At 37.7% G+C, this 13,568-nt stretch overlaps 2 protein-coding genes across 3 annotated transcripts; both read right to left on the bottom strand.

The window, feature by feature from the left end:
- Positions 1 to 6: 6 nt before the first annotated feature.
- On the bottom strand, positions 7 to 6,769 carry LOC103987661 (protein FAR1-RELATED SEQUENCE 11). 2 transcript variants are annotated; one of them, XM_009406021.3, is made up of 4 exons: positions 6,407 to 6,769; positions 1,815 to 2,828; positions 1,303 to 1,746; positions 7 to 867 (listed from the first exon to the last, which is right to left on the bottom strand). In XM_009406021.3, exons 1-4 carry the CDS (start codon positions 6,752 to 6,754, stop codon positions 247 to 249), a joined length of 2,427 nt encoding a protein of 808 aa, XP_009404296.3. In that variant the 5' UTR covers positions 6,755 to 6,769; the 3' UTR covers positions 7 to 246. The 2 variants fall into 2 exon arrangements, with proteins under 2 accessions (XP_009404296.3, XP_065013506.1); XM_065157434.1 differs by having other exon boundaries at positions 1,815 to 2,797; positions 6,407 to 6,728.
- Positions 6,770 to 7,334: 565 nt separating this feature from the next.
- On the bottom strand, positions 7,335 to 12,615 carry LOC135586465 (uncharacterized). Its single transcript, XM_065157259.1, has 5 exons — positions 12,400 to 12,615; positions 10,522 to 11,300; positions 8,458 to 8,867; positions 7,763 to 7,832; positions 7,335 to 7,666 (listed from the first exon to the last, which is right to left on the bottom strand). The coding sequence occupies exons 2-5, from the start codon at positions 11,181 to 11,183 to the stop codon at positions 7,603 to 7,605; spliced, it is 1,206 nt and encodes a 401-aa protein (XP_065013331.1). The 5' UTR covers positions 11,184 to 11,300; positions 12,400 to 12,615; the 3' UTR covers positions 7,335 to 7,602.
- Between the last annotated feature and the right edge of the window lie 953 nt (positions 12,616 to 13,568).

Here is a 13,568-nt window from a genome sequence, read left to right on the forward strand (position 1 = left end):
AATAGCTGTAGATAAATAATACATTGGATTTCATCTTCCAGATGTAAAGGATCGAAGATAGAAAACAGACCTTGTGTTCTTCCACTCGACAGCAATGCTGATTACACGGTGTGCACAAATGATCATAATTATGCTCATCCGATACCATTGACTCCATGTAGCCATGACAACAAAAAAACTCAATTTCTTCTCTCAATCAGCAATAATCTCTTTTCTGTCAATAATGCTATCCCCAGCAAAGTAAATCTACCGACTCCTATGAATACAGTTTCTTGAAGCATTCAAGGAAAGTGGTTGTTCCTTTATGCGGGATAGGAGAAATGATATCTCCCTGGTTGCAATATCCATCCTTTCCTTGGACTTGGCAGCCTCTGATACCAGAGATGAGGCCATAGCTTGCAGTGCCTGTACCCGTTCAGCTTGCTCACATGACGCAGCTCCATAAGCTAGGTTTGAAGGCACTACTGTGCTGATTCGGCGCCATCGGATGGGCAGATAGCGTTCCGGAATCTGAAAGCAGTTTAGTGTTGAGAGAACTCTGAGAGTATGTCGACAGAGGATCCCCGAAAATTCGAACATACGACAACTGCACGAGAGCAACTCTTCCTGTGGCATCCATATCACTTTCCGTCCACCATCCATCTTTGTGTGGTGTCTAACAAGAAAAAGACCTTCTCCCATCGGAAAGGAGGCATAGTGTGCCGCCAAGACAAGCTCATCTTGTAGCTTACCAAAAGCATATGGAGTGAGGAATGAGGCTGCATGAGCTTCCATAGGAGCACCTGTTTTGAAACAGATGTTCTGTAAGTTTTGTTGCATGGTCTGCTGCTCCCCCATTTGGTCTCTGAAGTCAACAGCCACAGCCACCTGTGTAGAGAGAAATGTCATTTTTTTCCCTAATAAAAGATTTTTAATCACATACAACGATTTGACTCACTTAAGGCTCAGTGATTCCTCATTAATATGGAAAATTTAAATGTGATGCAAGTCTTCAAGTAGATAAATTATATTATATCTGCCTCGTTTGATCATGCCCGCACGTAACCTACATGTTTGGCAGACTAATCCCATACAAAATTAAATTTTCACATGTGTAAACTACAAGTTCAATTAATGGATAAAAATAGGCAGACTAATTCCAAGTGTAAACTATAATTTGGCAGACTTTTAATCACGTACAATGATTAAATTACATTCAAAATTAAATTTCCACATGTAATCAACAAGTTTGGCAGACTAATCACATTCAAAATTAAATTTCCACGTGTGTAAACTATACTTAATGGATAAAAAAGGGCATACTTGTTCGATGAAATGAGTAAGACGCGTCTGTGCACTCAAGAACCGCTGAATGAAAGAATTTATTGCTTTTGACACACCTTTTAGAGTCAATCCTGCAAGAAAATGACTCCTCAGGTATGGCAATGCCCACTGCGTTCGAAGAGCAAACAGGTTTACAATATGTCTATTGGCATGGAGTCCAAAGGAGGTGACCATATCCCTCCATCCAAGCTCAAAATCATCTATATTTTCCAAGTTATAAAGCTTGTAGAACTCAACCTTCCACTCACTGTACCGCTCCCCAAGAACTGCATTGAACCATGACGGGAACTTCACCACAATTAACCAAATGCATAGGGCATGTTTTGTGTTTGGCATTTCGATAGCTATTGCTTCTTTGAGACACATATTTTGGTCAGTTAAAATTGTTCGTGGAGCTTTTCCATTCATGAAGTTCAAAAACACCTGGCATAAACCACAACAATAAGCATATATATAGAGAAATGAAAATGGGGGCTTCTTAGTGGCTTTACCTTTAATGCCCATGTGAAGGACTGAACATTCTCTTCTTGCAAAAGCACACAACCAAAGAAGCATGGCATTCCATAATTGTTCATGCCAACCCAAATTCCAAGTGGCGTGTCAAAGGCAGTCAAACGATGGGTTGTGTCAAATACAACTGCATCACCAAAAATCTCATATGACTGGACTGATGAGGCATATGACCAAGCAATATTCTCAAGCCCTTTATTTGAATTTGTTGTGAAATCATACTTAAAGTTGGGCTCTTTCGCCTTAATACTCTTGCACATTCTGAGGAGATCAATACTCTCCTCATCCTGCTTTACCTTTCTAAAGGACTGAAGAAGGTTCCTTACATCCTTTTCTGTGAAAGGCAAATAGCCTGGTTCGACACACCTTTCCAGCTCCATGAGCCTCATCATTTGCTGCACTGAAATGCCACTCTTTGCAAACATCTGGATGCGGATTTTATCAGCATCGGAGATAGTTCGATAGGCAGGAAGAAACCGCACTTGATTTGGTTCTAACAATTCATGGTTGTGGTGGCTTTCAAAACCTGTGACTCGCCATTCAGAAACACCCATATCCATGCTTTTGCTGATGCGCATGTATGCTTGACATCCACATCGAGAAGATTTACGGTTCCTCTGCTGCTTGGTATCAGTAGCTGCCTTTACAGGAGTATTGCCAGCACGATGGCAGACAAAATACCGCCTTGTTAGTCCCTTTCCAATCCCATCTTTCCCCTCGGTTCGATGACGACGAATAGAGAAGCCACATCGCTTTGCAAACTCACTATAGAACTCATATGCAGCATCATGGGTTTCAAACCTTTGACCAATATAGGGAATGACATCATTAGAAGTTTCCAGTGAAAGCCTTGTGTCCTCTTGGGATTCCCCTGTGCTGCTAGTGTCGTCCAGAGACAAAGACCTTTGTTCTGATGGATCATCATAAACATTTAACATGGCTCTATCTTCTTCAGATATTATTTCTGCATCAGAACAATTGATTGGAAGAATACCCTGAATATGACAACAAATAAAACACCAAATAAAAGCCTTGATGATATAAAGGAAAATGACAGATGTAAATCCCTAAAGATAAACAAATTATTCAAATATATAAGGTCATCAAATCAATTGCAAAGTGCAAAACATCATTCAATACATTGGACTATGTTCTATTTCTATGAGTTTACATTACAAGCCTCTTCAGTTCAATTATCTCAGGAGCTGACAAAAACAAAAAAGAACGATGATTATATTGTCATATCGGATTCAAGATACTAGGAATCCTATGTAGAAGAATATACCAATATGACATCAAAAGATGAGTAGGATTAAGCTACAAATACAACATGAAAGTGATCCACACACAATCATGAAGCTAGCATATAATGATTACCAACTACAGGATTTGCATATAATGATTAACATACTATCTAAAAGCTCTTGGTTCAACTAGTGATAGATCCCCAGTCCATGTAAGCATCCCAAATAATTAGGATGTACAGCTTCTTTGAAACAAAAATTATGTGACACAAGTTAGCTAATGGAACTTGTAAAATTGGTTACTCATGTTTATATATGATTGCCTATGACGCCAAAAAAAATTTTCATAAACTTTGTTTCTGTAGCCATGTAATGCACTTCAGCAATGTAGTTAATTGAATTTCAAAGATAAGGAAAGAAAGTCATTCTTTCCTCTTGAATAATATGTTTTTTCTCGCATTTTCAATTTGAAATAATCATCTAACCACCAGTATCCACTGCCAAAAGTACTCTTCAATAGTTTAACTTAAAGCATTTGATTGCAAGATGCATATACTGAAGTCCATCATTAGGTCATCAGTGGGCCGGTTTTAGTGACCCATGAGGTATTATTCCTCTAAGGTGAGCCCCACATGGCTTTGTCTTTTTGATGGGATCCCAAAAGGCACAAGGAGTGACCTTAGCTCTTTTGAGGCTTTCGCTCTCCAACTCTCTAACCAGTGGTATTATTATAGCCTCATGGTTGGAAAGCCACAGGACTTAGACTTGCCTAAACCATCATATGATGAGGTCCATCACCAAGCCATCACTAATTCAAACTTAGTGACCCACAGGGTATTGTCCACTCTGGGCTAAGCCATGCATGATTTTATCTTTAGGGTAAACCCCAAAAGGCACTTCAAGGAGAGGATTGACCCTGGCTATCTGGTTCTCTGACCAATATGGAATTAGATATGGTCTCATCAACATGTAAAATTATAAACAGTGTCACTTTACTTTTCAACAATTAGTTTGGGTTTCACTCAAGAAACTTGATGCTTTGGCAAAGCTTTAAGCTGGCTCCCACAATGGGGGAAAAAGATCTTCACTGCCATAATAAAGATTCACTTTATCTCGGATCTAACATATTGGTCTTTATTTCTTCATCCAATGACCGAGAATGTTTTGGCTATCTGAATTGATTTTTGTTGTTTATAGGCAATCACTTTACATCATCACCATCCCTCCATGATTCTCACTCAATCCAAAGTCCAAACCCCTTTGAACTTTGTAGATCTCTATGCTATATCAGCCATGAGTTTATATGATTCTCTAACTAATCAGCCATGAGTTTATATGAGGTTGTATAGATTGTATAGGCTATATGGCTTCCGATCAATTTATTTATGTATAATAATTAATAAAACAATGAGTAAATAAGTTAATGACTAACAAGTATAACATCATGAATGCAGTCTCAGCATTATAGATCCCATCCATTGTTCCTCGAGCAGAAGAACAAGAAACCTCGTTTTGGCATGGTTTTGGAAGCACAATATCTTCAATATCCTGGTTTATAAACTAAGCTAAAAATAATTTGGAAGATGTGTTTTAGAGCAAACTCTCATAAAAAACTGAACCTTCAATCGTGCTCAGCAGCTGATAGTACCATAAATTCCAGACTTTGAAGATCAAGTTAAGGCAAGCTCCAATAAGTGTACAAATGGCAAAAAGATGCTCTCTAACAACAGGTTGATTAAGTGCATGTGAACTGAATAATATTTATAGATGAATTTTGTAGCTAGATACAAATATGATCTAAGCACAAACTGTATTTTTCTGATAGCAATATAGCAACCGAAAGTGAAATTTAGACACCACACTTTCCAAGCAGAAGCATCAATTTTTGCAAACTGTTTAACATCCAAAAAAACCAAAGAAACCTAGGATGACTGAATCTTCAAATCAGAAAGCATTTTCAAATGTAGAAAACTAATTAAAAAATAAAATACAAAAAGAGGCACTCGACAGGGACCCCATGCAACTTGTAAACTAACACTAACAACATAGCTCCTGAAAATAAAATCATATTCCAAAGCAAACAGTCAATCAACTAAAGTCACCTAGTTGTAGCATTCTACAAGCAATTGGTACAAAAGGTTTTCACCAGAGTGGTAATAAGGTCATTTTTCATCAAACAATATCGGAAACAAGTAGAACAACTAGACACTCCTACTTTTTACCTTGCTAATACATAACTCATTCTTTTCGGCCATCTGTTCAAAATCATTTCAAGCTATTGACAGTGTGTTCTTACCTTTCATTAAAGAATACAGCAAATTAATTTATAGAATTCATCCACATATCCTACAGTGTTTTCCAAAAGAAGAAGAATGATATTTAAGCACACTGAAACAATGCAGTGGATCATAGAGTTACTAACATAAACACCGAAAGAACATAACAACTACTACTAGAATTCATTTAACAAAATCACTGAGCGAGACATAAGAAAAATATGGAGTTCCTTCTATAATTCACATAATGAAGAAGAATAAAACTCTCATCCAAATAAACAGAATTAGTTATGCAGCATTAATTGTTTAAAAAAAAAACAAATCAGTATTCACAACACCAGTGAAATCCTTCCTTTTTTGAAATAAAAACAATTCTACAAATACAATCACATAAATCAATCGTATTTATTGCGACTTCATCAAGCTTTTAAAATCCCAAAAACTTTTAACAAATTCAATCTTTCTGTTATGTGTGTGATACATAAAATTAGCATGCTTAAAAAACATATAATTATTTATTTAACTTCAATGGGCTTCAATCACCATTCTTAGGCCTGCAAAAGGATAGAACCTAGATCTGATTGGGTTTGATCCACATTGAATGCAATGCTTGGTAAATCCAATACTAAAATCCATGCCTGATCCAATTATCGCCCAGAGATTGCTTGATCCAATGTGACCCAGCTACATGGATATCTGCTGAGTGTAGTTTATCATCGACTTACAGGTCAAGCTTGAGGAGAAGCCATAAAATCCCAGCAAAGGCTTTAGGGCAACTAACGATATGGGATCCGGAGGATAGAGCTTGCGCCCAATTACATTAACGAGAACAAACCCATGTCTCAAGATTAGAAGCTATCCCAACACCAATCAAGCAGATACACAAACAGATCTCGAAACGACCAGTTACATAGCAGTTCATGCACATCTTATAATGAGAAATCAATTATTGTATCTTCAATTCTACCCATTTTTCACCAAGAACTGTAACCTTAGGGCGGGGCGCGCCACACACCATATCTATCCTGAAAGGAAAAAGGGGCGAGGAAGAACCTTGAATATTGGAAGATCAAGATCAATCCCTTCACTTTCTCCTCCCAATACAACCAAGAAGAAGGTGGATGCGGCGGCACGCAGGCATTCAGTTATTGAGGGAGGAGAAGAAAGTGCCCGATCGCGGGCCGAATCGGCCTTCGACCGCGCGCCTTTGATCAGGGAGTAGGAGGCGGTGTCTGTGGCACTCCCGCCGCCGGTGAAGACGGACTTCCAATCCCCGAAGGGACGGAAGGGTGGCGAGCGCCGTCGGCTGGTGGAGTCACGGAAGAGGTCGGTCTCCGGCCGTCGGTGACGCAAAGAAGGGAAAGGGAGACGTAAGAGGGGGGCCGGAACTTGAGAGTACATGGAACACAAACTAGTATTCTTCGGGTCAGGGAACCTTCTACCACCGTTGGATTTAAATCGAAGGGTTAATATCGTTAACTAAAACCCATAATTTGATCTATCCTGGGTCGGATTCACGCGCCGATCTTTGGCAGCACGGGTTCAAACAAATCCCGGTCTAATCGGACCGGACCACGGGTCGGGTAACGTCGGATCAATGTCCATTTCCGTGTATGTTGCATTCGCTCGATACGTCTATTAATAGGACAAGACTTCCCTGCCGTTAGAAATTAGCACTCCCACCTACGTAATATCCTCTTTATCTCGGGGGAAAAGTAAGATAAGATTATATACATTGATACAAAACAAGTCAATGACACCTCAATAAGTCAAAACGTGATACTTTGTGTTGAAGAAACATCATATCCAATGAAGCAAAATGCAGGTAAGTTGGGAATCATAAAATGAATTTTCAATTTCGTTTTGTTTCTTTTTATAAAAAATTCAATGTTGATGGAAGCCTCTTATATTGAATCTTTTTTCTTTCTTAAAGAAACCAGACTGCATCGTGTGCTGGTGAATTGCGACAAATCACAACACATTAAGCATGAATTGCATCGTTGTAAATTCCAAAAGGATGATGACAGTGTTTGTGGCACAATATACACCTAATCTGAAGTGTGCCACAGAGGAATCATCAAGCATTCACGCATCTATCAGTTGGGTGGCTAAATTGACACTCTTGAAGCTTCTATGGTTGACTACTGGAGAAGGAAAGAAGGATGGCAAGTACTTGAAGACTGATTTGAGAAGTAGCAGATGAGGATTCAGAAGCCATGTATCCACAGATGATTTGTTGGATCCCACCCTCACTTGTGGCGAAATTTCAGACGGACAGCAACTACACCAGGTCTCACCTCGTCGAAACGGTATCTGCAGGATGTTAATGGAGATCAAAGGTGATAACGGAAACAAGAAAGTTCTCGAAGATCATACAGCTAAGCTAAGATGGGTTCTAATAATTTTTACCCCTTTTCAATAAGAAAGCTTTTGACTGCCGAAGGAAGTGATGCTTGCCCTCTGCTATGGTTGCCCATCCCTGTAAGAAAATGAATCATTAGATCAAGCATTTCCAGATCATGTCTTGAGAAGACTACAGGTAAGTGAAAGTAGAAAAATTTTAGAACTAGTAGAAATGTTTGATGAGATCTAAATCACAAGAGCTATGGTCTCTGTGAACATCCAACAGAATCATTTTTAATTGATGCTCAAGAATCAGTTTATGCATGATTTCTTTAAAGTCATGCTTCCTTCATGTAAATTGATTAGCAACGGATAGCACATTAGTATATACCAAACATCAAGTATAAGGTCCACCACACAGCAAGATGACTTGAACCATCCATATATACCTAACATATGTTTTAAATTGCAAAAACTTGAAAACTCATGTTTCATTATTTACAAGCTCCTAGAAAAATGTGGATAGATTGATGATAAGAATAGCACGTGCCCGTGCAAGTATAAAACTACTTACAATGACAGCTATGGCCATACCTAACCTGAGTTCATCAGCACCGGGGACCAAACAAGAGGATTAGTGATTCATGCTGATTCCTAAAAGCACCCGTCGATGTTATGCTACCAATGACATAATCCTAGTATGCAATTTAGCTTACAGCAGCTACTATTAAGCATAAGTTAGTGCATGTTAACCTATTTACCCGTGATAACATGCAATACTGTCTGCCTTTGCCGAGGTAATGCCTTCCTGGTCATAGAATCTGCTTGAAAGTCTTTAACTGATTCAGATGATGGAGAGGATACCATACCAGCTTCTGGTTTTGCTAATCCATCAGAAGAAGCTACACGATTCATCAAGATCCCAGACTCTATCATATGAAGATGGTTCATCAGTGCCCTAACAGCTTCAGGTGCATGCAGACCATGTAAGTCTATCTTCCATAAGTCATTATTGCTATTTCTAATATGTAAAATTTCGTCTGCTGCCTTATTGTTCAACTTTTCAGCTGCCATCCACTCATCTTGAGCTTTTACAGAAAGCTGATGTGCAGAAAAATGGTCACCCCTGAAAAAGGCATTACTAGCAGCCCGTGAATGCCGAGATGCTGCCCTGTTGCACAAAAAAAAAAAAAAGCCTAAATAGAAATATTTGAACTTCTTAAGCATGCACAGAGCTACTGAGAACACCATTGTTATGATGACAATTTTCCTAAGACAACATGATATGTATATCCAGTAGCATCACAAATCAGTAAGAAGGCAAAAAATAAAACAAATTACATAATCAAGAAACATTTAAGGAGCAAATAGTCTTTCAATAAAAAAGGTTCACATCAAATAAACTAATGGAATTTCATGAATGCCATTGGGCTCAATAGGTGGTTCTTTGCCAATTCCCACCTTATAATTAAATCATTGTCCTTTTGCATTCAAGCTTATTGTTTAGGCTTCTTATAATGAACAATTCTAAATGTTTCCACTGGCAAGGCTTTATCTTTTAGTTCTTCAACTTGAGTGTACCATTCTCTATGGATTTTGATGTGTGATTGTTTTGCAGTCACTAACAGACTGGACAACTTCGTCATCATTTCTTTACCCAAATTATCGTCCGAGACACCACAGAATCTTTCAAACACATTAAAACAGATTTGAGGTTCTTCTGATATCATAACTAAACTATTGCATTCTATAAACTGAATCATAAAGTGTATAATGCAGCTCTACATAGGAAAGAATCAGAGCCTAGTATAAAGCTAACAGGTTTAGAAGGGATAATTCAGGTAGTCATGTAATAAATTTTCCTTTGTACTAACTTGTGGGGCCACACTTCTGCTGGGCATTTTAATTGTTTTTCTTTCTTTTGAAAATTGGCATTTTAGGTCTTATTTTAAGCAAAGATACTCAACAGGTCACAGTGTAAAACAACTAATGCTTTCTGGTAGGAAACAACAACAAAATGGCATATCTTAGAAAAAGTAAATGAAGTGCATGATACGAAAGTTCATGATTTGCAACCTCTTGATATAAAAGAAGGAAGAATGAATAGTTATAAGCATATCTGACAACAATCAGAACATATGCTATTCTCCTGTTCCTGACTATCTTTATCTCATATTTGATACCTGTAGTTGACAATTTTACGACAGATACTGATCTTTCCATTTAATTTATGCATCAAATCTAAAGCTAAACTTGGCCATGTTTGGCATGCTAGACATACACTCGTCTGTCTTTATCTACATAGTCATGCTTATACCTAAACCTTGATTTCATGGACCATATAAAGCATGAAAGCACCAAGACTAAGAAATATGTTTAGAGGTATTTGGAAATGCATATTGGATTAGATATTAACTATTAGGAGAAATAATGAATTTGAATTTTATCTCTGATCTTACATCATATGGTGATTAAGATTGTTCATAGAAACATACAAGAGTCCAGAGATCAAATTGATTCACCTATACAACAAATTATCCAATAAAGAAAATCATAAGTTGCAAGTCGACAGTGATTTTAGTTCCTAACCACAACCCCTCGATTCATGTTTAATGCTGCATAACTCATCTTCTTATTGTTGATTTGGAAAACCCTAATGGATTTTATCAATGGGAAGTTTCTGTAATCAGTATCATCTGAAAATCTTATGATGGCATTTGTGCTCTTGTATCCACTTGTTCCTCCTTATAAATTAACATGTGACAACGAAAAAAAAAAAAAAGTTAACCAAAAGACCCAAATAAATTCTGTATAAAACAGCATACCTTATCTTCTTTATTGCATCTTTCCGGTGACTCAAGTAGACATCATCTTCTTCCCACTCAGGTTCAGCAGGTACAGATAACAATTTGGTTGATATTAACGCTTTATGTGCGCTACCTGAAATTTTATTTTCTAATGAAGTGCCTTGCTGGACAGTTTTATTATTCTCTCCGCACCAATCCATTGTTATCGAAGAACTTGGGTTAGCAAGACTAGCTTCCTTGATTTTGGTATCAGGTGAAACCATGGCTTTAAGAAGAACAGATGCTTGGTCTACATCATAATCTACAGCCGATAAAACACCTTCAATCAGCTGTTGGTCAGCCCAAGAATGGACATCTTTTAGCAACTTTATGGCAGAACCTCTATTAGTTTCAGTAGTAGCCTGACAATCAACATGCTTCCTGCACGGATTATTATTTACTGTCCTGATCATGCAGCTAGTCCCAAGTGGTGGGACATCCAGAGGGGGATGAACTACTGAAGAAAAGGACTTCAATGGTGGAAAATTGTTAGTCATCAAACTTTTTGTAGCAAAGGAAGAACTCAAGTCTGAGATGGATGGGAAGGGATCCACAGTGCCTGTAGGAAGTGTGCCTTCTTTCCCTTGATGCTTGCGACCAAAAGCAGCCCAACCAGAATTTTGAATCTTAGGCCGCTGCATCCTGGACTTAAAAATTGGGTTCTCAATATTGAAAATATGAGAACACTCAACACCTTCTTCAACTCTTTTCACCAAGATGATTTAACTTAAGAAGATTGCACCAATTTCTACACAAACCTGTTTCATTCAGAGCATTTAATGTAAAGGCATGTACATAATAAAGCAATCACTAAATCTTGAAAGTAGAAGAAACACTTCACTGGCCATTATAATCATTAGCACAAACTGAAAGTAGAAAAAACATGAATGGACGAAATCCCTGAAGTTCAAAAGTGTGAGCTGGAAAGGAAGACCGACACAAAGAGGTTTCCAGATCTAGTTGGCTGCACTGATAATGAAATAACCAGAAGAAAACAAAAAAGCAGATAATAAAGCAATCACTAAATCATTCAGAATCTTTAATGTAAAGGCAAGTAAAAAATAAATAAGTAACTAATATAAAGGCAAGCATATAAAATAGCAATCACTAAATCATTATAATCATTCAGAGCCTTTAATGTAAAGGCAAGTACATAATAAAGCAATCACTAAATCTTGAAAGTAGAAGAAACACTTCACTGGCCATTATAATCATTAGTACAAACTGAAAGTAGAAAAAACATGAATGGGCAAGGAGGTTTCGAGATCTAGTTGGCTTGACTGATAATGAAATAACTAGAAGAAAACAAAAAAGCAGATGAAAATTCACATAAATAAAACTGAGGCAGTTGAACTGATAGGTGACGGTGGACCACCTCATGCACCTTATTCTGCTTGATATTTGTCACAGAAGAAAATTTTAACAACTCAGTTATAAAGCTACAGATAAGAAAGTCTAAGATCTTGAGAAAAAGTGAGATCATAAATAATCTGGGAGTCATGTAACTTTGAAAATTCACAACTGCACTAATTTATATCCTCAGAATCAGAAAAAAATTAAAACAAGTTTGAAATATTATGTTCTTCAACTACTTAACATATCAACCTTGTTAAGTTTAAGCAATTTCACAACTTCAGCTATTTGAATTCATCAACATGCCTAAAACCTGTTTCTCCTTTATATATATATATATATATATACAGCTCACTGACTCCTAGTAAACAGATAATAAAAGAACCAAACAGGTGAAAGAGCAATTTCCACAAATCATCTCAAAAAACCCAACGAGAAGGCCCAAAAAAGAAGAAGAATGTCAAAAAAAAGAACAACTTTTGTGAGCAACAATTAACGTATTACCTTCTCCCGCTATTTCGAGACTCCGATCCACAGTTCTCGAAACCACGGCGTCGACGGTACCAAAAAAGGGAGATCGGAAGGCTGGACAGCGAGGCTATTCAGATTGCAAATCAGGAAAGCGGCGATCAGCAAAGAGGAGGAAGAAGATGAATCCATCATGAGGCACGGCGGCGGCGATTTTCCCTGGACCAGACGACGACCTCGATCAGGTTGCGGAAGAACGCAGCGAACTCCTGACCGGAGAAGGGAACTATATACCGATACCAAATTCCCCTTGGAGTTAAATTCCTAAATTACCCTTACGTGGAGACCGTTCGATTGAGCTTGATTGTAAATGATCGGATGATATGAGGAGTATTTTGGGGACAAAACTATGGCCGGGAAGTTTCCGCGTGTGGGTAGGATCCTCGCGTTGACTCACGGTGGAAGAAGACGGGAGGGAAAGATCCTCGTGGACGTGACAGCTGTAGAGATCCTGAGATGGTTGGGTTTAAATATGAACGGCCGTGATTCTCCCGGTACATGACGGAGGATTAACGGCTGGAACCTGGGCCGTCTGTATCGGCCGGCTAAGGAAGCCATGGAAATTAATTGTTTAAGGGAACTAAAATAGCACACGAAAAATAATTAATAACATAACAAGGCTAAAAATAATATGACTATAAATTAAAAAAAGTAAAATTAAAAAAAATCGAGCTATTTAAGATAAATCATCCCATTGTGGAGGGATTCGATTGGGATGTGCAAAATTAGACCTATATTATTTATGAAATTATAGCATTGAAATTAGATCAAATTGGGCATTTGGATCAATTTTGAACTGGTTAAGAGCTTAAGACAACAAACTCGATCGATGATATTTTTTAAATTAAAAACAGTTTAATTCAGTTAAAATTGATTAATTAAACTAAAAAATATATCTCTAACTAGTTTAGTTTGAATACTCATACTAAGTTTTTACTTTTTTTTTTTAAGTAAAAGTTAAGATTACCCATGGTTTTAATCATGTCGATATTGACATCTATCCCATTGCTCTATTGCTTCGTCATGGTCACTTATGTCCTTTATCGTTGTCCGATGTTTCTATCATCTCGAGGCTCTTATCGTGATCACCGTATCTCGATGTCTCATCCTCTCTAATGTCAAAATTGGAGATGAGGATATAAGGT

This window comes from Musa acuminata, chromosome BXJ3-6 (genome assembly GCF_036884655.1).
Source record: "Musa acuminata AAA Group cultivar baxijiao chromosome BXJ3-6, Cavendish_Baxijiao_AAA, whole genome shotgun sequence".
Taxonomy (NCBI): domain Eukaryota; kingdom Viridiplantae; phylum Streptophyta; class Magnoliopsida; order Zingiberales; family Musaceae; genus Musa; species Musa acuminata.

Coding starts and splice junctions, on each gene's coding strand:
- LOC103987661 (XM_009406021.3), bottom strand. CDS start 6,754: ATGTACTCTCAAGTTCCGGCCCCCCTCTTACGTCTCCCTTTCCCTTCT. Junction 2,829..6,406: donor TTGATCTTCCAATATTCAAG/GTTCTTCCTCGC, acceptor TGTCATATTCAG/GGTATTCTTCCAATCAATTG. Junction 1,747..1,814: donor CCTTCACATGGGCATTAAAG/GTAAAGCCACTA, acceptor GGTTTATGCCAG/GTGTTTTTGAACTTCATGAA.
- LOC135586465 (XM_065157259.1), bottom strand. CDS start 11,183: ATGCAGCGGCCTAAGATTCAAAATTCTGGTTGGGCTGCTTTTGGTCGC. Junction 8,868..10,521: donor GATGCAATAAAGAAGATAAG/GTATGCTGTTTT, acceptor TTTGTGCAACAG/GGCAGCATCTCGGCATTCAC. Junction 7,833..8,457: donor AGTATTGCATGTTATCACGG/GTAAATAGGTTA, acceptor ATTTTCTTACAG/GGATGGGCAACCATAGCAGA.